At 34.9% G+C, this 26,309-nt stretch overlaps 1 protein-coding gene across 14 annotated transcripts in view; it reads left to right on the plus strand.

Moving 5' to 3' along the window:
- Dlg2 (discs large MAGUK scaffold protein 2) overlaps positions 1 to 26,309 on the plus strand; it is a 917,250-nt gene that overhangs the window by 587,192 nt on the left and 303,749 nt on the right. For all 14 annotated transcript variants that reach the window (XM_048787977.1, XM_048787981.1, XM_048787974.1 and 11 more), the window contains one exon: positions 10,089 to 10,191. In XM_048787977.1, the coding sequence (XP_048643934.1) occupies positions 10,089 to 10,191 (103 nt within the window). The remainder of the gene's footprint in view (positions 1 to 10,088; positions 10,192 to 26,309) is intronic.

A 26,309-nucleotide genomic window follows, 5' to 3' on the forward strand; every position in this document is an offset into this window, starting at 1 on the left:
AACAATAAGAGAGGTAAATAGGGAGCCTACATCCTGGGAACAAATCTTTACTCCTCACACTTCAGATAGAGCCCTAATATCCAGAGTATACAATGAATTACGTTTATTGATTTCCATATGTTGAAGTAACCTTGCATCCCAGGGATAAACCCCACTTGATTTTGGTGCATTATCTTTTTAATATGTTTTTGTATGCAATTTGCCAGAATTTTATTGAGAATTTTTACACCTATATTCCTTAGGGACATTGGTCTGAAGTCTTGTTTCCTTTATGTGTCTTTGGTTTTGGTATCAGAATGATACTAGCTTCATAGAATGAGTTTGGAAGGGTTTCCTTCTTTTCTGTTTAATGAAATAATTTGAGAGGTATTGGTATTAATTCTCCTTTAAAGGTCTTGTAAAACTGGGCTGAGAATCTGTCTGGTCCTTGGTTGGTAAGATTTTGATGGCATCTTCTATTTCATTGCTTGAAATCAGTCTGTGTAAATTGTGTATATCTTTTGATTCAGTTTAGGTAGGTCAGATGTCTACAGAAATTTGTCAATGTCTTTAAGATTTTCTATTTTATTGGAGTATATTTTTTTTCAAAATAGTTTCTGATTATCTTCTGTACTCCAGTAGTGTCCATCATGATATTTCCTTTTTCACAATGAATTTTAGTAGAGTTTCTCTCTCTCTGTCTCTCTCTCTCTCTCTCTCTCTCTCTCTCTCTCTCATTAGTATTACTAGAGGTTTATCAATTTTATTTACTTTTTTTCAAAGAACCAACTTTTTGTTTTGTTGATTCAATTTCTTTGATTTCAGCTGTGATTTTAATTATTTCCTGTCTTCTACAGCTTTTCTTGTTAATTTGTTCTTTTTCTAGGGCTTTGAGATATAATGTTAGGTCATTTACTCATTGACTTTCTATTCTTTTGATGAATAAGCTCAATGCAATGAACTTTCCTCTTAGGACTGCCTTCATAGTGTTTTTCAAATATTTTGATATGTTGTACCACTATTTTCATTTACCTCTAAGTATTTTTTTTATTATCCCTGATTTCTTTGGATATCCATTCATAATTCAATAGAATATTATTTAGACTCCACGTGATCTGATAGAATGCAGGATAGTATCTCTCTCTCTCTCTCTCTCTCTCTCTCTCTCTCTCTCTCTCTCTTTCTCTTTGGTATTTGCTAAGAGTGGCTTTGGGGCATAAGATATGGTCTATTTTGGAGAAAAATCCATATGCTGCTGAGAATAAAATGTATACACTCATTGATGGATGAAATATTCTATGTGTGTCTGTTAAGTCCATATTATTGATTGTGTTATTTAGTCATAGTTTCTTTGTTTAGTTTTTGTTTGGAAGATCAATCCAGTAGTGAGATGGGTGCATTCAAGTCACCCAGAAGTATGATGTTGTGGTCTCTTTGATTGCTGAAATTGAGAAGGGTTTGTTTAATGTCCATAGATGCTCCATTGTTTGGGACATGATTATTTACAATTGTTATGTCCTGTTGATGTATAATTCTCTTAAGCAGTATGAAATGTCCTTCTTTTTCCCTTCTGATTAACTTTGTCTTGAAGTCCTCTTTATCTGATATGAGGATGGAAACCCCTGATTGTTTATGGGACCCATGTGAGTGATGTATTTTTTCCCAACCTTTCACGTTCAGTCTGTGGGTGTCTTTGCCTCTGAGGTGAGTGTCTTGGAGACAACATATTTTTGGGTCTTGGTTTTTAATCCAATATTCCAGTTTATGTCTTTGATTCATGAGTTTAGGCCATTAAAATTCAAGATTATTATTGAGATATGATTTGTATTCCCAGTCATTTTGATTTATTTCTAATTTTTAATTTGTCTTAGTTTCTCCTTTGATTGACTATTCCTTCCCTTTGCTAGTTTTCTCTTAGTTTTTTTCATTTCATCTTTGTGAAATATTTTGTTGAGAATATTCTGTAGTGCAGGCTTTCTAATTGTGAAGTATTTTAACTTTTGTTTATCATGGAATTTTTTATTTCATCTTCAAATCTAAAGCTTAAAAACTACATCACATGAAGGTAGAGATACATAGGATGAATACTATGTAACGACAGACACAGAGTTTGGAGTATGCAGTCATAAGACAATGCCAAGGATTGACAGCTACCGCTAGAAGCTGAGAAGAGGCAAGGGAGGATTCTGTTCAGAGGGAATGTGACCCTGTTGACATCTTGGTTTCAGACTTCTAACCTCCTGTACTATGAGAGAATAATTTTCTGTTGCTCTGAAGCACCCAGGTTCTGGAATTTTGTTACAGTGACCATAGGAAACTAATACTCCTGCCATGGTACTTATCACACTATGTTGAATTGACTAGGCAATTTTGCTTGTCTTCCTCCTTTCTCTTTGAAAAGTGTCATTGAGTCTTTGATAGCTTTGAAATACAATGTATGTATCAGTCTCTGGAAAAAAAAAATCTGAAGCTTAATTTTGCTGGATATAGGATTTTGGGTAGGCATCCATTTTCTTTCAGAGTTTGGTATATGTTGTTTTAGGACCTCCTAGCTTTGAGGATCCAGATTGAAAAATCAACTGATGTCTGAATTGGTCTCACCTTATACATAATCTGATATTTTTCACTCACAGCCTTTAAAATTCTATTCTTTTTCTGTAAGTTAGGCATTTTCATTATAATGTGCCTTGATGTGGGTCTGTTGTAATTTTGTGTATTTGGGGTCCTGGAAGCCTCTTATATATGATTTTCCATTTCATTCTTTAGATTTGGAAATTTTTCTGATATTATTTCATTGAAAATATTGTGCATTCCTTTAGTTTGTATCTCTGCGCCTTATCTATACAGATAAATCTTAAATTTGGTCTTTTCATGTTATCCCATAATTCTTAGAAGAATGATTTTTTAACATCTTCTCTTCATGGTCAACTCTATTTTCAAGATCATATATTTTGTCTTTATTGCCTAAGATTCTTTCTTCCAAGTGGTCTAGTCTGTTGGTGATACTTTATATTGAATTTTTAATTTAGTTTATTGTTTTTTTCATTTAGAGGATTTCTGCTTGTTTTTCCCCCCAGAATCTCTGCCCCTTTATTGAAGTGATCTTTCACTTCCTGTATTTTCTCTGTGATTTCATTCCTTATACCATCCTTTACTTCACAGAGCAGTTCAACTATGTACATTCTTAACTCCCTTTTTGACTTTTCTTCCACTTTGGTGTCAATGAATTCTGTTATAAGAGTATCTTGGTTTGTTTTGGGTGATTTGTTCTCTTGCTCTTTCATGTTATTTTTATGTGTACCCATCTAACAGTATGGGTCTGAGGCAGTAGAGTTTGTACCCTGTGAACTTATAATGTCCCTGAAGGTTTTCCAGTACCTCACTGTTAACAGGGGAGACAAATAATAACAAAAACTAATGCAAAAAATACATAACATCAAACCAAATAGTTCATACTATGACATTTACAATGTTAATTATCACAGTAAACATAAATTTTTGATCAGTTTTGCCTATAATAAAAACAGCAAGTTTGCAAAAGGGCTTACAATTTCAAATAGTGAACAGGGAGAGAACAGAAGTGATACAGGAGGTGATAAAGAGGGAGGAAGAGAGAAGATAGAAGTAAAAAATTAAAGAGTAAAAGAATAATAGAGGTTGGCTGTTAGTGGAAGAACAGAGAGAATTAAGGGAAACAGGAGAAAAATTATATATAATTTAAATTTTTAAAAAAATAAAAATAAAAGAATACAAAACAAAACTAAAATATACTAATCAAATATCACAGTTAAAAAAACTAATTTGTGAAAAATAACTGACTTCAAAAATGCAAGAAATGAATGAGAAAAAAAATGAATATTTATAAATGTCCATGTACCATTAAGGTTACAATTAAACTGAGAAAAAGAATAATAATAAAACATAAGAAAAGAAAACCAAAAAAAAAATCTTGATGAAAAGTTGAAGAATTCTTTCCATTGGCATTCAAAAGATACTCAGCTTCTCTTTTCAGCAGTTTTAGGTGGAGTCTTCTGGAGTGTGATGCTCCACACTTTGGAATGCTAGAATGAGAGAGGTAATCCCTGAGGTGGAGTTCCTGGAGATGGCATTTCTGGAGGCAGCGTTTAGGCATAGGTGGGCTTCAGGCCCTTCACCAAATGCCAATTGGTCTAGAGATTTTAAATCAGTGAACCTCTTGATGGTCCCTGCTGGAAGACTGTACCCCAAAGATCTCCCCTGGGTTCCACTCATGTAATGAGAGAGCCAATTCTTAGTCACTTATGTCACCTGCAGACCCCAAATTTCCTGGTCTTGGGTTCAGTCTGTAAACAATCTCTCCTGAACTCTGTTCAGAGTTCCTGCCCAGATGCATCTCTCCCAGCAGGCCCAATATGAGGGGGAAGGATAGAGCCAGATGGGTTTCTGTGACCAGTTGTCCCCTGTGTAAACCTCTCTCCACATTTTATTTTTCCCGGTCACTTATGCACACTCCATGTTGTACAATGTGTATTTACTGGCCTATATTTAGGCCAAACGTGGGTTTTCCAGGAATCTGCTCCCTCAGCTGTTGGCCCCCGCACCAGGGCTACAAAATGGTTCCTTCCTTTGTCCTCCGCATACCACCTAGAGAAATGGCAGTTTCTTTCCCCACACACAGATATCATGCAGCGCATCTTTCAGGTTTGTTGGGCAGTGTCCTTGGTCTCTAAACACTCTGTACCCAGACACACCTCTGGCCTCCCAAAAATGTGGGTTCCTTTAATTCTCTTATCCTTCCACTATGATCACAGAAGGATCATTCTGGCTTGTGCTTCCAGCCTGGCCACAGGAGCATCTGTGCCACTGGGGACTTTAAACTTTTTTTTAAATTCAACCTTCTGTATCCCCAATCTCCTTTGAATGTCCAGTTTGGGAGACTGAGGCAGGAGGATCACAAGCTCAAAGCCAGCCTCAACAACTTAGTGAGTCCCTAAGCAACTTAGTGAGATTCTGTTGCAAAATTTAAAAATAAATAGAAAAGGACTGGGGATGTGACTCAGTGGTTAAGTGCTGCTGGGTTCAAACCCCAGTACCAAAAAAAGAAAAAAAAAAAAGAAAGAAATAGAGAGAAAAGAACTCTGAGAATCCATACATTCAGAAGAGAAAAATTCAAACAGAAGCAAAACAATAGAAAATACTATTTGCTGAATGCCATGTATAATTTTATATATATATATATATATATATATCACACTTGGCATATCAATGATGTAAACTGTGAATACCTCTAAAATGTTTTTGAGTCAAGTTTATTGAAAAAAAAATGCAAATCAGAGATAGAAATAATAATCAAAGTAACCTCAAATAATTTGGAAGAACTGGAGAAGAGCAAGTTTGCTAAAATTAGAACAAAAACCATAAGGAACAAGGGCAATGTGGTAGTGTTCAGGCTAACCACAGCAACAAAACTTCACAAATGTAGAGATACTCATGTAGAATTAGGCCTATGAATAATATTTGGTTATTACTGGTCCAGTGAAAAAATAAACAAATACGCATATTGAAGCATATACACTGCATTAGAAAGAACCCTGAGCTGGGTCAAAAGAGCCCTGTGCTAGTCCTAATTCTAAAAAGATTTGGGTCAGTCCCTTCCTCTATGGGGATTGTCTCTAATCTATAAATGCTGGACAAATAAGTTTCTAAAGGTGAAGTTCTTTGTTCCTTTAAAAAACAGTGAAATTATATTTTGTGTTGATAATTTTCCTTTAGATTTTATTTGGTCACTTAAAATCAAAGCTGTTTGGAAAATATGAACAACAATAATAAATACTATTTTTGAATACCTGTTTATAGTTATAACAACTTTTATATGTAAATAAGTATTATACTCATTTTACAGGTAAGGGAGCTAGGATTAAAACAACAACAAAAAAGTGTTTCAGTCAGTCTTTTTGACATTGTGGCCAAATGAACTGAAAAGAACAATTTTAGAGGAGGGAAAGTTTTATTTGACAATTATGGTTTCAGGGGTCTCAGTCCATAAATGGCCAACTCTGGGCTGGAGGTAAAGCAGAACATCATGTCGGAATGGCGTGTAGGAGAAAAGCAGCTCAGGACATGGCAACAAGGAAGCAGAGAGAGATCATCAGGGACAAGATATAAACCTCAAAGACATGCCCTTGGGGACCTACTTCTTCCAGCCACAACCTACCTGCAGATAGTTACTGTCCAGTTAATCCATATCTGGGAATTAAGGCTCTCATAACCCAATCATTTTACCTCTTAAACTTTCTTGCATCTTCTCACACATGAGTTTTTGGGGGACACGACATATTCAAACCATAACATTAAGTTACTTTCCCAAGTTACCTAGAAATAATTGGTGGACTTGAGATTCAACTCAGTTTTGTCAAACTCCAAATTTTTTGCTCTTTTCCATTTTTTTATGCTGTTTTCGTAGGGTATCATCTGAGAAAAAATCAGAGAATAACTAGAATGATGAAAGATGTAGACATTTTATTCTATAAAGGAAAATCAAGAAACACTGGCTACTGTCAAACATCAAAATATATTTTAGTAAAGATGAATGGTTAAAATTTAAACTATAGTCATACCTCAGGAAAACATGGAAAATTTGTTAAATATACTGAATATTGGGGGATATATAATACAAAATTAAAAAACAAAAAGGAAAGAGTAAGTGTGACTATACAACACATTTTAAAATTTTCTATTTCAAGAAATAACATACAAGGGAAAAGTTAAAATCAATAATACAAAAAAGTCCAATAATACAAATAACTGTTGCAAATATTCTTCTTGGTTTGTTATCTAAAAGGGAATGCTCTTATTGAGTGTACACATAAATTTTTAAAAGAACAAATTAAACAAAAAATAGGCAAAATAAAGGAACATACATTTTATGTAAAAAGAAATTCAAATAACCTATAAACATATAAGATACTTAACTTCAAATAAGAAATGCAAAATACAAAAATTCAATTGTCTCCTTATCCAAATGGAAAACATCAAATGTTTCAGTATGTATTATTGTAAGAATATAAGGAAGTTCTTATGGCTTAGATATTTGGTATCCCCCAAAAGCTCATGTATGAGAGAATGCAAGAACATTCAAAGGTAAAATATTGGGTTATGAGAGCCTTAACCCAATCAGTAAATTAATCCCTTTCAGAATGGTGGGTGTGGCTAGAAGACATGGGTCATGGGGAGCATGCCTTTGGGGATTATATTTTGTATCTTGTGAGTTGAGTTTCTCTTTCCTTCTTGGTGTGATGTCTTAACTGCTTTCCTCTACCACTCTCTTTCACCATGATGTTCTGCCTCACCTTGAGCCCCCAACAAATGGAGCCCACTGTCTATGGTCTGAGACCTCTGAAACATGAGAACCCAAATCAACTTTTCCTCCTCTCTAATTGTTCTTGTCAGGTCTTTTGGTCACAGCAGTGAAAAGGCTGACTAAAATAGAACACACACACTACATGTGGGAATATAAGTCAGTGCTGTATTTTTGAAGGCAATTTGGCAATGTCTACCAAAATTTTATACTCATTCCCTTTGCTCAACAACTTACTGCTCAACATAATCTTATGTTTATTACAGAATTGTTTATAATAGCAAAATACTGAAGAACTGAAGTGTTCATAAACTATGCACTGGACAATTAATTGTTTTTCATTAAATATTAGAATACAACTATTCAAACAAATTAAATCAATGTGCAGTAATATGTTAATAATAAAGCTTCCTAAAATATATTAGTAGGTGGGAAAATTAAGATATTAAAATTGTGTAGATTATGGTTTTATATATATGAAATTTTTAAATTGTGTATTTTATAAACCAGCTTCTATTCATAATAAAAATAAAATAAAGAGTAGTATATAATAAGTCACCAACATAGTTACCTTTGGAAACAATAATAGAAGGTAGGAGAACCTTTTATTTTTATGTACGTACATTGTGTGCATGTACCTATTTTTTTATATCAATATGTTCCCTGGGAAACGAGATTTTATCCTATTTTTTGTTTTGTTTTTTATGAATTTCAGTATGTTTAATAAATAACCATTTTTAAATGCATAATAGCAAATTAAAAGAAATACTAGAAACACCATTTGACTTAGGAAGTCCATTTCTAGGGAATTTATCCTTCAAAAATATGTTAATGAGTGTTTGTAGTAGTGAAAAACTGGAAATGATTCTAGCTATATCAATATCATTAGGGATCTTATGGGAAAATGCTGGAACATTTACACCATTGAATACTAGCCTCCACAAAATGGTAGAATGATATGAGATTGTATGAAAGATATCTAAGATACATTGTTAATTGACAAGTAAAACAAAACGTTATACATTTTATATGTGATACTATATATTCTTTAATAAAAAGACAATAGTATGTTAAAATATATATATGTAGAAAGAGCAGCAGCAGTAGCAATGTGGTTATAGGTGCTTATGGTGAATTTCTAAGGAGTAGACACAAAAGTGGTTACCTCTGGAAGTGGGAATGGTGAGGGGACCTTTACCTATTCTTTTATACCTTTCTGAAACAGAAATTACAAAGTATGATCATATTTTTTAACAAAAAGTTAACTCTTATCATCATTTAACAAGAGATGAACTATTTTGTACAAGTAGTTTGTGTTCTTCAATTTCCTATTACGAAGGCCTGGATAATAATGGCCTTTCTCATCTCTCTGGCTACCAGAGTTCTACTTCTGACTCTTCAACAGCCTGGATGGTCTCCAACATGACTGACATGACTACCATGGAGTAGATCTGGAATTGTGTAGTTCAAGGAGGTTTTAGACTCAGTCTAACCATCCCTTCCCTCTGAGATGGGAGAAAACTGAGGTTCAGGGAGGTGATATGACAGTCACTCAGCTAGTGGGTGGCATGGTCAGGTCAGCTAATGTGCTTCCCAGTGTTCCTATGTAATCCATATTCACAGGAAAGAGTTCACCAGGATAGAAGACACATAAAAGACTAGGAAAAATATAAAGCAAATAAGAAGACTTTAACAAAGTTAGGAAATTGCAGAATTGAAGATTACTGATGCTCCAGGCCTGGAAGTAGTAACCTCCACCTCTGTCTACCACTTGAATATTGAGTGGTAGAAAATAAGCTACTTATTCTTTCATGAGCTATAACAACCTGCCCTAAAAAAAGAAAGAAAGAAAGAAAGAGCAGTATGATACCACCTACAAAAATATAGTTTTGTGTAGGTTAGAAGACTGGACTTACTGTTTGTTCACTTCAAGCAAAAGAACTTCTTAGGATTCTTATTCTCTGCTCCCTAACCAATGTCCCTCTTACGGAGCAGACAGAGCATTAATTATATTGTATTGACTTACTCTGAATTGATTCAAGAAAGAATTTAGTTTTGCTTCTCACTAAATTTGACTTACAGATGATTTTTCACCCTGGTAGAGTTTGGGGTTTGTTTTTTAGGTGTTCTGTTTCTCTTTCTGTATGGGCCCAGAATGGGAGTTAGCAATTGCAAAACCCCAGGCACTCTTTATTTCATTTTGTCAGAATCCATTATGGAATTCTGTATGAGAAATGGGGTGTTCAAGTTTATTTTGGAACAGAGCTCATGGCTGTCTCACCAAGCTCAGTATGACAGGACTAGGCAATTGACCAGAGAGGGGTTTGGCTGGCAGCCAGCCTATTTCCATGCAGTCTCCCCAGAACCTCATCTGAATACATTAATCTGTCAGCATGTACTTGTCTGTGTGCATTACATGTGTCTCTCTTCATTATCCTGTTTTCCTCTAATTTTGAAGGTTCTTATTTACCCTCAAAATCTAGGAAACTTACAGGGTCATAGTAAATATACCCAGTAAAATCCTCATAGACATGAATGGATAAAAATGCTTCCATCCCAGTCAGATCATGGAACCAACACAAGATGAATATTTTTATATTGCTGCTGTTTAAAAATTATTAAAACTGGAATTCGTAGAGGTAAGAAATACTTGAGTAGAAGATGAGGGGCTTTGAGGCACATGATAGTCTTAAGTAGCTTATCAGTTTTGGGATACTCCTTTCTTCTATCATAATACATATTCTATGCCTAAAATTCTCTAATTTCCTTTCAGGTGAATGGCATTGACCTCCGTGGAGCATCTCATGAACAGGCAGCTGCTGCATTAAAGGGAGCTGGACAGACGGTGACCATTATAGCACAATATCAACCTGAAGGTCAGTCAGAACCCAAACTTACAATGTTCTGATATGTCTCTGTGTGAAAGTGAATCCACATTACTGATCGCCTGTATTAACCATAGTCATCATCAACATTTTTTAAAGCTAACTATAGGGAAAACTTCATAATTAATGTCCAAAGAACATGAGACCCTCAATGACAAGATTAGGCAATTGGCCAAAGAAAATATCAGGAAAACATCAGGCAGTTAGGCTCATATAAAAACTTGAATTCAAATAAATATCAACCAACATCAGCTTTATTTCATTTATATTTTTATCTAATATGCATTTTTGGTCACTAATGGATACTATAAAGACAATTTAGATTTATGAAGCAAGGGATAGATATTTCATTTATACAAGTAGACTATATTCTCTCCTTGTGGCATTAATTTAGTTCTCATGAACACTACTATGGTTTAGATGTCCCCTTCCCCCTCTTTTCTGCTATACTGTTCCTTGTTTGGAATAAATCACTGCAAAAACTGAGACTTGGTAAGATGGCATTGTCATCAGTTGGATTAGCCAACTAAAAATTGATAAGATATCTGAAACTGGATTAGCTATACCCTGCTCTTTCATTTATTTAAACTTCTGTTTATGTGTTCAGAATGAGGCTCAACAAGACAACTGGGATATTACTTCTTGTATGATTTATTTCTTAGAAAATTCATTTATAGATTGCTTTCTGGCTAGTAAAACATACTAAGCACATTCCGTACTACTGTGGACTAGACCTTGTAAAAAAAAAAGAAAAAAGAACATGGCTTCTGTCTTCAAGAAATGGAGTTGATTGTTTTTGTTTTGTGGTTAGCAGAGAGAGTTTTAAACAGCTGAAAATGAGAGTTGAAAATGTCATTAAGGAGGAGCCTCTGTGCTTGTGGGTGTCAGGAGCTCCTTTGGTCTTTTCAAATGATTATTAACTTCATCGGTTTGGAAGACTGAGGCTTGTGTCTTGCCTGTAGCAATTTAGGTTTTATTATCTATTGTGGTGGCCAATTTGCATATGCAGAACAGGATAAAGAAAACATTTTCTTCAATGTGTATGTTAGTATGTTACCTTTATTTCTTCGTTTATAACTGACTTTAGAATTAGAATTTGCAAGTAAGTTCTACAAAATTTTTTATAAATATTTTGTCCTATTGGCCTATGACACATATGGCTAGACCACTGGTGGAAAGATTTGTGATGGTCAGAGATGGATGATGCCAGCGACCATGGAAGGTGCTCTTCCCGGACAGATTTGGGAAGTCTTTTTACTTCTTAAATTTTAGTACATCTTTTTTTCAAATAAAAGTAAAGCAAATATTATAAAACAGAAAATGAAAATAACTGACTTAATACCATTTGATTAACAGATTTTACATCATATAGAGTAAGAACTTTTTCACTGGAATCCTCCATTTCCTTCATTGCTGTTTTCTGTCAGTCTCTAACACTATGCCCTTCCCTATACCCTGGGACATGGCGTAAATGTTTTATCCTTGACTGCTTTCCTATATCTGAATATTTTATCTTAAATAAGTCGCAGATTGATAAAGTGATTAGAACTATAGAAGGTCTTAAGAGTGGTCAAATAACCATGAAAACAATGATTCCAGGTTTTGAAGTTTACAATAAAAGACAAACATGTTCTCATTCTATCAGTATAAATCCTCAACTTTTTACAGAAACTTTCTGTAGCTTGGTTTCCTTAAGCAATATACTTAATTTGGATAATGTGCTGTACTTTATCAAGATGCCTATTCTAAGCATGTTTTATAAATCACATAATTGGCTTTAAAGTGCTCTAAAGAAACCTGCAAATAATAACAGCAAACTTCTTTCAGAATGCCAAAATACAGATTTTTTGAATTTACAAAATGACTTCCCTATTGTAATAGTCTGTAGTCTAATTTGTCACAACTTTAAATCAGTTGAAAATGTAGTAAAAGAAAAATGAAGCAATCAGTTTTATTCTCCCCTTTTCAAACTTCATGTGTAACCAAGCCTTAATTGAACTATTGTTCAGACTGGAAAATTGATTGTTTTGGTCATGTAGGACCATTTAAATTATATAACATCTCTTGGAAATAATGAATAATTTACTTTTGAAATAACAAGTGAAATGAAAACTGTTTTGTGAGATTTCATCAGAAAATTCTCATCAGAAGCCAGGCGTGGTGACTGGGCACACACCTATAATCCCATTATACATTATTGTCCCCTGTACTAGGGAGACTGAAGGAGGAGGATCACAAGTTCAAGGTCAGTCTCAAAATATCTTAGCAAGAGTGTCTCAAAATCAAACAATGAAAGGGCTGGGAATGTAGCTCAGTGGTAAAGCACCCCTGGGTTCAATCCCCAGTATGAAAAGAAAAAAATCTCACTAGCTTTCTTTCATTTGCACCAGTGTCGTTACTCTTATGGTAATGCTGAAAGAAGATTTTGATGACATCTCTTTCCATATGGTCAATGGCAAAGCTTCCAGAAAATACGTTTTTCAGCCAACTTCAAATGCTTTATCAGGAATTCTGTAAATGTTTTCCCCGATATTACCGATTATTTAGAAAAATTTACCTTCTACCCCAAATAATGTAGCATTTGTATTCATCTTCAAGGAATTTTTTAAAAAAATTTTGAGGAGAAAGGACCTTTATACATTTACTAGCGATCAGTTCCTGAAGACGCATGACCAAATTTTATGATAATGTCACTATTTTTAAGAATCAAGAAATATCGGAGAAGGGATAAACTTGCAGGGGTCAGAACAGTGCAATAGTACTTTGTGGAAATATGGGAATGAGGGCTGACTTGAAAACAGATGAGATTTCTGTTTAAGATAGTAGAAAGAATATCTTGTTTAAGATTGTAAGCTCCATGTATGCAGACACCATACCTGGATTTTGTTCACTGACAGAACTGTATCTAGCCTTATAATTGGTATTTCTTAAAGAGCTGCTGAACTAATGGGTAAAAGTTTAGCATACCTCAGTACTTAAGTTTCCACTTGATGGGAATTAAAGATTAAAGAGATTCTTCATTTTTACTTACTTGCTCTTTTCATTTTTGTTTGAAAGACAGAAATTAATTGCTAAATAAATGTATGTTACAAAATATGAAACTATTTCCAATTGTTATGTTTTCACAGTGTTTAGCACATTTTAAAAAATAAGTAATATTGTAATATATGTTTATATATTACATTTATGTACATTATTATACTAGAGCAATAAATGACTTCTTTGTCAAGTTTCACTCTGCCAAGTGAGGCAGAAATTATGCATGCGTTTGCTTAAAATAAGCTTGGTCCTGGTTGTCTGCATACTCTATCCATCATCAATCTTATTTAATGTGTAGTTCAATGTAGTAGAATTAAATCCAATTTGAAAAATCTCATACAATTGGTGTTTCCCTCTGGTGGTAGGACTGAAATTCATTTTGCCACCTTTTGAAATTCAGTTGTGTAGTGTGCTTACTTTGAAATTAACATGTGTTAGGTTAAAAATAAGAAAATACTGAAGTTTTTTTTTCCTTTTTTCTTTTTTGAGACCCTATATATGATATGTCAGGAATGATTCCATTAAGCATTACAAGGAACCAGTATCTGTAAAAACTTGAACTTTCCACGTTCAGTTAGTGAAATTACTCAGTATCACTTCACACTAGGAAACACAATGCCCTATATACTCGCACGCACACACACTTATTAACGCACTTGCCCATGCACACATAGCCTTCCAGTCACCTTCTCCCACTGTTTCAGAATTATCTTTCTAAAAGACATGACCCCACGGTGTCTCTGTGCACAACCCCCTGCCCTTCCCACACCCCTCCCTGTAAATCACACTAGCACCCAGAGCTTTGTCCTTTTTCACCTTTCCCTATTGCAGGAGCCTACTACCTGCTCCCACACTTAGTTCTGAACTGCATATATCTGTGCCTTTTCTTCATGGGTTCCTCTACCTGGAATGTTTCTGTTCTCCCTTTTCACCTGCATGGTTCCTAGTCATCTTGAGGACCCTCAGATTTCAATTCTCTATGAAGCCAACTTTAATCTTCTCAGTCATGTTGATTGATTCTTTCTCTGAGTTCCGCAGACATTGTTTTCAGACACCTGGTACATTCCCTTATCAAGATCTGCACATTTCTTCTTCAAGTAAGCTCCTACAGAGCAAGGAGCCTTCTATCACTCATTTTATATCTTCTGTTAATTTGCTCAATACAAATTTGACTACACTTTATTAATGTATTATTAAGTTAGTCTCCCCTTGTTTTAGAATATTGCAGTATAATAGCAATATAATAGTTTCAGTGTTTTAACAAGCAAATATTAATAATAAGTGTTTAAGAAATGTTTGTTGAATAAATATTGAATGAAGACCTGGAGTTTTTATATTTGATGCAGAAATAGTAAATGAATCTCTGGGTTGGACATTTGGTGTTGGTGTTGATAGAGTTTTTAAATGGTGCCTTTTAGCTTTTCAAAACCTTTAGTGACCCTGATAGATGAACTCCCTTTCTACTACACTGCAGAAAATCTATAGGTTTTTGCTTTGTAATATAACACACACACACACACACACACACACACAGATTATTAAAGCCCTAACATTTTTTTAAGCTTGTGAAAGCCAGTTTTTTTTAGTACCATCAATGAATTAAAAATACTTTGTTTATGACATAATTACATATTTGTCAAAAAGGATCTAATAGTATTCTCCTGGCTAAGATCAGGGCAAATATTTACAATATTCCTTGCCTTCTCATATAATAACTCTATATTTAACATGAGTTAACTGACTAGTGTTGAAATTATAAAGCACCAGAAGTTCACTTGAAATATCATGTGGACAATAAAAATTACTGAATAAAGTGCAAAATAGAAACAATTAATTGCTAAGCTGTCCCTATGAAGATAACTAATATCTTTTTGCCTCTAATCTGACTACTCAGAGTAGTCAGAATGGACTGCAGGAGAGCAAAAGGGTAAGGTCACCTCAGCAAGCAATATCTACATCAGCAGACAGCAGAGGGGCCTGATTTTCTTTGCTTTTTATTCTTTTTGTTTATTTGTTCCTTTTAGTTATTCATGGCAGTAAAGTATATCTTGGCATATGTGTACAAACATGGAGTATATCGTTGTCTAATTAGGATCCCAGTCTTGTGGTTGTACATGATGTGGAGTTTCACTGTGGTGTGTTCACATATGTACATAGGAAAGTTATGTCAGATTCATTCTACTGTCTTTTCTATCCATATTCCTCCCCCTTCCCTTCATTCCCCTTTGTCTACATTGAACTTCTATTCTTCCCCTTACTCCCGCTTGTTGTGTGTTAGCATTTGCATATCAGAGAGAACATTCAACCTTTGTTTTGGGGGATTGGCTTATTTCACTTAGCATGATGGTCTCCAGATTCATCATTTACCAGCAAATGTTCTTGCCTTTTATTCTTTAATTTGGGTATTTGAGATTCTTTTAAAAGAAGAACACAAAGGACAATATTGATTATTGCCTGCAGACTTATAAGTACAGTCTGTTTTATGGAATTATGGCAGAAGGATGATGTGGTTTTGCATTTATACATTCATTCAATCAATAGGTATTATTTTCTGAACACACACTATGCTTTAGTCAGTGATTAGGGAAATAATAAGCAGTGAACCAAAGCAGGTCCTCTCAAGTATCAAATGTGTCATATGAGTGTTAAGCAGTACAAAGAAATATGAAGCAGAGTAAAGATGATAGTGACAGAGGAAATATATAGTGGCCAGAGAAAAGTATGCTAATTAGAGGAATTTTGAGCAAATATCTGAAAGAAATAAGGGAGTAAGCCATACAGGCAGCTGGGAGAAGAAATTAATCATTCTAGTCTTGCTCTACCAAGTGTGGTCCATGGGACAGCAGCAGAGACAGGTATTAATGAAAACTTCTTATAAATGCAAAATTTGGAGTCCTAATCCAGGCTAATAAGCCATAATCTTTATCTCATCAAGATGTCCAGGTGATTTGTATGCTCGTTAAAGTTTGAGAAGTAGCAGCTGCGGTTGTGGCTCAACAGTAGAGCGCTCACATAGCACATGCAAGGCGCTGGGTTCCATCCTCAGCACCACATAAATATAATTAAATAAAACAAAAGAATAAAAAAATGTTTGAGAAGTACTCTAGTATGCTTCAGAACCATGTAAAAATTATCATTGTCACTATTGGGTTTGACTCCCTCTATCTGGAGCATTGGCACATGAGACTGTGTACTAGAGTTGATTTATGACATGTGGCAGCTAATTATTGGTCATGGCTCATTTGTTTCACTAGGGATGCATAGGTTGTTCTGAGGTAATTTAGGAAGCTGTGTGTCATTGAGTTCTACTTTGCCTTGTCCTCCCCTTTAAATACAGACTAACAAATTCATATCTTTCTATAAGACCTCTGAGATCCTGAACGTGTTCAGGCTTCATTCTCTTTAGCATAGCCTCTCTCATAGCTAAGTAAAGAAGTAGTAAGTGAGGTAAGGTAAGAATGAATCCCATCACGTTAGATGCTTCTGTGAACCAAGAGAAAGTCCTTTGGGCATCACTCTAAAATACCTTTGAGTAACTTATTATTTTTAAAAACAAATTCATATAAATAATCTTTTTTAACTTCTTGTGAGTTGTAAGGCTAATTCCAAATTTTTTTTTTAAAGTACATGTTCCTTTCAACAATAAATGAAACTTTGATCTGATTTGGGGTAACCACTGACTTAGAGCTTAAACCACAGTTAGATGCAATGGCATATTTCTCTGTGGGGTCGAAGATATAATGAACACTTAAAATAAATATGTAACTTAGGCCTGAAGAACAAGACACCTGTACCTGAAGGTTCTCAGAAATGTGAGTACATACACCACCCAAGAAGCTTATTTACAATGCAAAACATAGTGCTTTATTTAAATCAACATCTATGCAGGTTTATGCATATGAATGAGCAGCTGTGGCATGTTGAAATATTTTTTCAAGGCAAATAACTGCATCTTAAATGCCCAGGCAAGATTTGCTAAGTCCAGCTGTGAATCTTGGTCAAAAATTGCACCAGCACCATCAGGGAACATTTAAAATGAGATTTTTGAAGGGAAAGTCCTGTGTCAGACTCTGGACTGGGAGAGAGTTTCCTAGAGCAAACTCTTATTATGTGACCTTGTGCTATTTCATCATTAAGAGTTTGTTTTCTCACCTATTTTTTTTTAAATGGTTAGGGTATGAAAGGTACTTTCATAAGAACTCATACACTTATTAAACTTTAAATTTAAGCTTAAAAAATCTGGTCTTATAGAAGCATAAGTTTCATTATTTTTTTAATGCATGAGAAGAAATGAATACACAATTTAATTAACTTGATGGCTTCTGTGTAGTTTAACTAGAATCACTAAAAAATAAAAAATAAAAGTTGTAAGAATCCTTAAAGATCATCTTGTCTGGTTTCCTCATTTTACACATGGTGGGGAAATAAAGTTCATCAGCACCCAAATAGGAAAGCAATTCAGTATCTTACTATTGTCATATTTACTGAAATTAAGGGTAGCTGAACCTTAATTCTTTTAATTAACTATAGCCATTGATGAAGGGTTAAGACTTAAACATATTATAATCTAGTAGATATAAAGGGGTCAAAAATTCTCTAGGGAGCTGGGCTCCGTGGTGGACGCCTATAATCCCAGAAGCTTGGGAGGCTGTGGCAGGAGGACTGCAAATTCAATGCCAGTCTCAGCAAAAGCAAGGCACTAGGCAATTCAGTGAGACCCTGTTTCTAAATAAAATACAAAATAGGGCTGGGGATGTGGCATAGTGGCTGAGTGCTCCTGAGTTCAATCCCCAGGACACCCCCCCACAAAAAAACAAATTTTCTAGGAGACTTAAGGCTTTCTAATGTACACAACTTGACTCTTTCTATCTTGTTACTGTTATTAAATGTTATTGTTCATGTATCACAGTTGAATTATGTATTCATGAAATTATTAAATATGTAAGGAATTATTTTTAATTAGAAAATAGTCATAAACCTAGAAATACTAATACTTAAATAAATAGTTGAATTTAGTATAATTTTCTTTTTCCCCATCCTAACCTCTTCCTGTAACACCCTTTAATCATCCATCCATCTGTTCACTCATCTATCCATCATCAATCAATTCATCCTTAGTGATGCTTTGCATTGCCAAATACCAGATTTCTTTGAAGTTTCATCAATTCTGGCTTAATTAATCTGAATGGCATAATGTAATTTTTACTGAATTAGTAAAGAATATTAAATAAAACTTCATATGAAACTGGGAATTTTTGCTTAGCCATGTCTTTCTTCAAGATCCTCTAACAGATAATGCCTCTACCAGCAGCCAGAAATCTTTTCCCAGCCACCTTCTAATTGCTTTTGTGTTATCCCCAATCTCCATCTAACATGTAACTCTAAAGAATATAACCCAAAAAAAGATGATTTCTGCTTGTGGAGTCTGCAGATTCATGGAAGGTTCTTTCCAGATACCTTAATGATGATGCGGCATTCCTTCTCCTATGCCCAAACCCCAGTTTGAAACTTGAACAATGTAATGAGAATAAAAAGCAGGTATCATTTCATGACTCTTATAAAACTTTATTGACCTCATTGTCTACCTTTAGAATGTTATATGTCAAACTCATATCAAAGGGGTTAAAATTTTGTGAGATTTTTAATTATTTGGGGGCTCTCTTGGCACCTAATGACATAAGTCTCTTAATACTGGAAGCAACCTGTGCTTTCCTGTGCTAGAGACATTTTTACAACCATCCATACCTACCATTAGCAATATCCAAATCAAATTCATGGAAGTAAAGGTTCCTTATCTTATTCTCAACTGTACCAGTTTTGCAAAATGAACAGGCCTCACTAGCTAACCCCTTCATTTTATACAGAATTTCAGGATGTTAGAAAACTGTAAAAGAATGTTCCAGTACACAAGCAGAAGAGCAAAATAAATCAAGGGAGGTTAAAAATACCTATGAATTTCATTCCATTTTCTGGATGCTCCATTCTGCATTTTTTTGAATATTCCCCTACTTAAGCCAGTCTTCAGATTTAATAGAGAGGAATGAGGCATTTTTCTTCTCCTGTTCCTGACTCTGCAGCTAATGCTTTATTGACCAAGTCACATTACTTTTCTGAACATTGATTCCCTTGGTTGTTGGTTAAGGTGTTTGAGAGATAATTCTCAGGGCTGTTTTCTGCTGACATTATGTAAAATTAAACTTACCATGTCTTCTAATTAAAACGTGTCATCAAAGAACAATTATTCCAAGCAGGTAATTTCTAAATATCCTCCTTTTATTTCATACATATTAAACACATAAAAATTCTGCTTTCACTTAGAGGGAGGAAAAGATTTGTATTTGTGTAAATAGGATTTAAATCCTTCAATAATGGTTTTAAGTTCAATTCAGGTAGAAGCACTTATTGCTTGTTGGGGGTTTTAAGATTAACAACTTACTGTGCATATTCTTTTTGTTTATAGATCCATTGTTGCCTATATCTTATCAGAGTAACAAAATAAAGTGTAATTGCTAGGCTTGAAAATACATTTATTGAGGCTAAAATGAAGTAATATGAAAAAATCAATTTCAGAAAATCAAGGATGCAGAAAGCTGAAATAGTGGAAATACTGTGAATTCTGAAAATCACAAATAGTAGCAGCTTTAGTATAGAAAATCCAAGCCCAGGAAATGTAAAATATTCATTGTTAACGTACTTTATAGATTCCTAATTCAAATAGGATTTCTGATAGACTCATTGGCTGAGTCTATAAAAGGTAAAAGTATCTAAATTGTACTTTGGTTTAAAACAATCTTCTTGAATCCCTCTCAGTTTCATTAAACTCATCGTATATCCCCACTGCTAAGGATAATTTGCTTCATTAATAAAAAGTTGCTGACACATTGGGAAAATTAAGTAATAGCAGGACAAAATTCATTCATTCTTCATTCAGCTAATAATTATTAAATGTTTCCAATGAGTGACATGATGCTTTGGATATTGGAGCTAGAAGGATAAGCAAAATAGATGTGGTTCCTGCCTGAATGGATCTGCAATCAGCCAAGCAAAACCACACCAGTGAATTACACAAGCCGAGCTGAGCTCTCTAGAAAAAAAAAAAAATAGATCTTGGAATTAGACTCAGAACACACAAAACCAGACCAAACAAAATACCCTGACCTACCTAGATTAGAGGTTCGAGAAGGATATAATACTTTGTTTCATCTGAAGAGTGAGCAGGCATCGATTTGTCAAAGCACAGCAGGAGTTGTAAGGAAGATTATTTCAGAAGGGAAAGGTGTATGAAATCATCCTAGAAAGAGAGGATGGTGCAATGGAGGAACTGGCAGCAAACCACAGAAAGTGGGAGAAATACTGTAAGGAAGCAGAAGAGAGAGACCAGGTCAGTCCCTCCTGACTGTACAGACATTTGGCCCATTCTCCTGGAACCAATGAGAGGTCTTTAAAAGGTTTTTAAGCCCAGGAATGGCAGGATCAGACTTATTCTTTAAGACAATGTCTCCAGCTGCTGACCAGAGGGCACTGAAGGAAGAATCTGGAGAAGGACCACAGGAACCCCCTTATCTGTCGTGAATATATTCTAAGGTCCCTAGTGGATGCCTGAAACTATGGATAGCTTTGAACCATACCCACAGTGTTTTCTGCACATACCTAACTATGACAGAAGAAAAGTAAAAGATCCACAACAAATAATAAAATAAAACAAGTATAACTATTACAATATAAAAATAGAACAAGCATAACAAAAGTCATGGGATTATCTCTCTCTCAAAATGTCTTAATTCTTCATTGTATGAAAGCAATATTTTTGGACTATGGTTGAGCATGGATAATTAAAACTGCAGAAAGAAACCTTAAATAAAGGACATTATGGCAGTTGATGGTCTTGGTGAGAAATAGTGGTGGTTAAACCAAAGTGGTGGCAGAATAGGGAGAAAGAAGTAGACTCAGGAAGAAAGTGGTTTATACATTAAATAGACACAAAAATTGGCTTGTTAGAATACATAAATTCATCCAAACCATTAAATCATAGCAAGACATTATTGACTAGTTTCTCCGTTGGAGAAAAGCTCTGTAGCCTTATTCCCTTGAACAGTGCCTGGCTCTTAACAGACATTTAATAAATGTGGAACAAATGAAAATAAAATGAACGATGCCAATGGATAACTATCATTTTATGGGAACTCTCTTCAATATTTTTATTTTAGCAAAAGCAGGGTAAATAATAGATGAGAGAAAAAGAAAAGCAAAGAAAGGAAGATAGTTGGAAGAAATAAAATAATTAAAACTAGCAGGTATGTATTCCTGATGATATTCTAAAATCTCCATACATGGGAACTCAAACTTCACAAATATTATAGGTTCTATTGTTTTTCCCATTTTATAGATGAGGAAACTGAGACCCAGAAAGCATCAGTGGTTTTCTTTTTTTTTTTAATTTATTTTTTTATTGGTTGTTCAAAACATTATAAAGCTATTGACATATCATATTTCATACAATAGATTCAAGTTGGTTATGAACTCCCAATTTTACCCCAAATACAGATTGCAGAATCACATCGGTTACACATCCACATTTTTACATAATGCCCTATTAGTAACTGTTGTATTCTGCTACCTTTACTATCCTCTACTATCCCCCCTCCCTCCCCTCCCATCTTCTCTCACTACCCCATCCACTGTAATTCATTTCTCTCCTTGTTTATTTTCCCATTCCCCTCACAACCTCTTATATGTAATTTTGTATAACAATGATTACCATGCAATTTCCCTTTCTCTCCCTTTCCATCCCACCTCATGTATCTGTTTAATGTTAATCTTTTCTTCCTGCTCTTCCTCCCTGCTCTGTTCTTAGTTGCTCTCATTATATCAAAGAAGACATTTGGTATTTGTTTTTTAGGGATTGGCTAGCTTCACTAAGCATAATCTGCTCTAGTGCCATCCATTTCCCTGCAAATTCTATGATTTTGTCATTTTTTAGTGCTGCGTAATACTCCATGGTGTATAAATGCCACATTTTTTTTATCCATTCATCTATTGAAGGGCATCTGGGTTGGTTCCACAGTCTAGCAATTGTGAATTGTGCTGCTATGAACATCGATGTAGCAGTATCCCTGTAGTACGCTCTTTTAAGGTCTTCAGGGAAAAGTCCAAGAAGGGCAATAGCTGGGTCAAATGGTGGTTCCATTCCCAGCTTTCCCAGGAATCTCCATACTGCTTTCCAGATTGGCCGCACCAGTTTGCAGTCCCACCAGCAATGTACAAGAGTACCCTTTTCCCCACATCCTCTCCAGCACTTGTTGTTGTTTGACTTCATAATGGCTGCCAATCTTACTGGAGTGAGATGGTATCTTAGGGTGGTTTTGATTTGCATTTCTCTGACTGCTAGAGATGGTGAGCATTTTTTCATGTACTTGTTGATTGATTGTATGTCCTCCTCTGAGAAGTGTCTGTTCAGGTCTTTGGCCCATTTGTTGATTGGGTTATTTGTTTTCTTATTGTTTAATTTTTTGAGTTCTTTGTATACTCTGGATATTAGGGCTCTATCTGAAGTGTGAGGAGTAAAAATTTGTTCCCATGATGTAGGCTCCCTATTTACCTCTTTTATTGTTTCTCTTGCTGAGAGAAAACTTTTCAGTTTAAGTAAGTCCCATTTGTTGATTTTTGTTATCAACTTTTGTGCTATGGGTGTCCTATTAAGGAATTTGGAGCCCGACCCTACAATATGTAGATCGGAGCCAACTTTTTCTTCTATCAGACGCAGAGTCTCTGATTTGATATCTAGCTCCTTGATCCACTTTGAGTTAACTTTTGTGCATGGCGAGAGGAGGGGATTCAGTTTCATTTTGTTGCATATGGATTTCCAGTTTTCCCAGCACCATTTGTTGAAGATGCTATCCTCCCTCCATTGCATGCTTTTAGCTCCTTTATCAAATATAAGATAGTTGTAGCTTTGTGGATTAGTCTCTGTGTCCTCTATTCTGTACCATTGGTCCACCCTCCTGTTTTGGTACCAGTACCATGCTGTTTTTGTTACTATTGCTCTGTAATATAGTTTTAAGTCTGGTATCGCTATACCGCCTGATTCGCACTTCCTGCTTAGAATTGCTTTTGCTATTCTGGGTCTTTTATTTTTCCATATGAATTTCATGATTGCTTTATCCATTTCTACAAGAAATGCCGTTGGGATTTTGATTGGCATTGCATTAAACCTATAGAGAACTTTTGGTAATATCGCCATTTTGATGATGTTAGTTCTGCCTATCCATGAACAGGGTATATTTTTCCATCTTCTAAGATCTTCTTCTACTTCTCTTTTTAGGGTTTTGTAGTTTTCATTATATAAATCTTTCACCTCTTTTGTTAGGTTGATTCCCAAGTATTTTATTTTTTTTGAGGATATTGTGAATGGAGTGTTTTTCCTCATTTCCGTTTCAGAAGTTTTGTCGCTGATATACAGAAATGCCTTTGATTTATGCGTGTTGATTTTATATCCTGCCACTTTGCTGAATTCATTTATTAGTTCTAGTAGTTTTTTTGTAGACCCTTTTGGGTCTTCTAGGTATAGAATCATGTCATCTGCAAATAGTGATAATTTAAGTTCTTCCTTTCCTATTTTTATGCCTTTAATTTCTTTCGTCTGTCTAATTGCTCTGGCCAGTGTTTCGAGAACTATATTGAATAGAAGTGGTGATAGAGGGCATCCCTGTCTTGTTCCAGATTTTAGGGGGAATGCCTTCAATTTTTCTCCATTGAGAATGATGCTAGCCTGAGGCTTAGCATAGATAGCTTTTACAATGTCGAGGTAAGTTCCTGTTATCCCTAGTTTTTCTAATGTTTTGAACATAAAGGGATGCTGTACTTTGTCGAATGCTTTTTCTGCGTCTATTGAGATGATCATATGGTTCTTATTTTTAAGTCTATTGATGTGGTGAATAACATTTATTGATTTCCGTATATTGAACCATCCTTGCATCCCAGGGATGAATCCTACTTGATCATGGTGCACAATTTTTTTGATGTGCCTTTGTATCCGATTCGCCAGAATTTTATTGAGGATTTTTGCATCTAGGTTCATCAGAGATATTGGTCTGTAGTTTTCTTTCTTTGAGGTGTCTTTGTCTGGTTTCGGAATCAGGGTGATGTTGGCCTCATAGAATGAATTTGGCAGAGCTCCTTCTTTTTCTATTTCCTGAAATAACTTGAAAAGTATTGGTATTAATTCTTCCTTAAAGGTTTTGTAAAACTCCGCTGTATACCCATCCGGTCCTGGGCTTTTCTTGGTTGGAAGTCTTTTGATTGCTTCTTCTATTTCATCTATTGTTATTGGTCTGTTTAAGTTGTGAGTATCCTCCTGACTCAGTCTGGGCAAATCATATGACTTAAGGAATTTATCGATGTCTTCACTATCTTCTATTTTATTGGAATATAGGTTTTCAAAATAATTTCTAATTGTCTTCTGTATTTCTGTAGTGTCTGTTGTGATATTGCCTTTTTCATCCCGTATGTTAGTGATTTGAGTTCTCTCTCTTCTTCTCTTCGTTAGCATGGCTAAGGGTCTGTCGATCTTATTTATTTTTTCAAAGAACCAACTTTTAGTTTTGTTAATTTTTTCAATAGTTTCTTTTGTTTCAATTTCGTTGATTTCCGCTCTGATTTTAATTATTTCTTGCCTTCTGCTACATTTGCTGTTGTTTTGCTCTTCCTTTTCTAGGGCTTTGAGATGAAGTGTGAGCTCATTTATTTGTTGGTTTTTCCTTTTTTTGAGGAATGACCTCCAAGCGATGAATTTCCCTCTTAAAACTGCTTTCATTGTGTCCCATAGATTCCGATATGTTGTGTCTGTATTTTCATTTATCTCTAAGAATTTTTTGATTTCTTCCTTTATGTCTTCTGTAACCCATTGATCATTCAGTAACATATTGTTCATTTTCCATGTGATGTAGGATTTTTCCTTCCTTCTTTTATCATTGATTTCCAGTTTCATTCCATTATGATCAGATAAAATGCATGGTATTATCTCCACCCCTGTATATTTACTGAGGGTTGCCCTATGGCATAATATATGGTCTATTTTTGAGGAGGATCCATGTGCTGCTGAGAAAAAAGTATATCCACTTGATGATGGTTGATATATTCTATATATGTCAGTTAAGTCTAGGTTGTTGATTGTGATATTGAGTTCTATAGTTTCTTTATTCAGCTTTTGTTTGGAGGATCTGTCCAATTGTGAGAGAGGTGTGTTGAAGTCACCCATAATTATTGTGTTGTGGTCTATTTGATTCTTGAACTTGAGGAGAATTTGTTTTATGAACGTCGCAGCACCATTATTTGGTGCATAAATATTGATAATTGTTATGTCTTGTTGGTGAATGGTTCCTTTTAACAGTATATAATGTCCTTCCTTATCCCTTTTGATTAATTTAGTCTTGAAGTCAATTTTATTCGATATGAGGATGGCCACCCCTGCTTGCTTACGAGGACCGTGTGCATGGTATATTTTTTCCCAACCTTTCACCTTCAGCCTGTGTATGTCTTTTCCAATCAGATGTGTCTCCTGGAGGCAGCATATTGTTGGATTTGTTTTTTTAATCCATGTTACCAGCCTATGTCGCTTTATTGGAGAGTTTAAGCCATTAACGTTTAGAGTTACTATTGATATATGGTTTGTACTTCCAGCCATGTTTGATTATTTATCTTCTTTTTTTTTTTTTTTTTTTAATTTAGTTTGTTTCTCCATGGTTAGCTTTCCCCCCGCCCTCTGTCTTTATAGAGGCACTTCCCACTGATGGTTTTGGTTATTGTTTTTCATTTCTTCCTCGTGTAGTGTTTTGCTCAAGATGCTTTGCAATGCTGGTTTTCTGGCTGCAAATTCTTTTAGCTTTTGTTTATCATGAAAGATTTTTATTTCGTTATCGTACCTGAAGCTTAATTTTGCTGGATACAGAATTCTTGGTTGGCATCCATTGTCTTTCAGTGTTTGAAATACGTTGTTCCAGGATCTTCTCGCTTTCAGCGTCTGTGATGAAAAATCCGTTGTTAACCTTATTGGTTTACCCCTGAATGTAATC

The sequence above is a fragment of the Marmota marmota genome, unplaced genomic scaffold, assembly GCF_001458135.2.
Source record: "Marmota marmota marmota unplaced genomic scaffold, marMar, whole genome shotgun sequence".
NCBI lineage: Eukaryota > Metazoa > Chordata > Mammalia > Rodentia > Sciuridae > Marmota > Marmota marmota.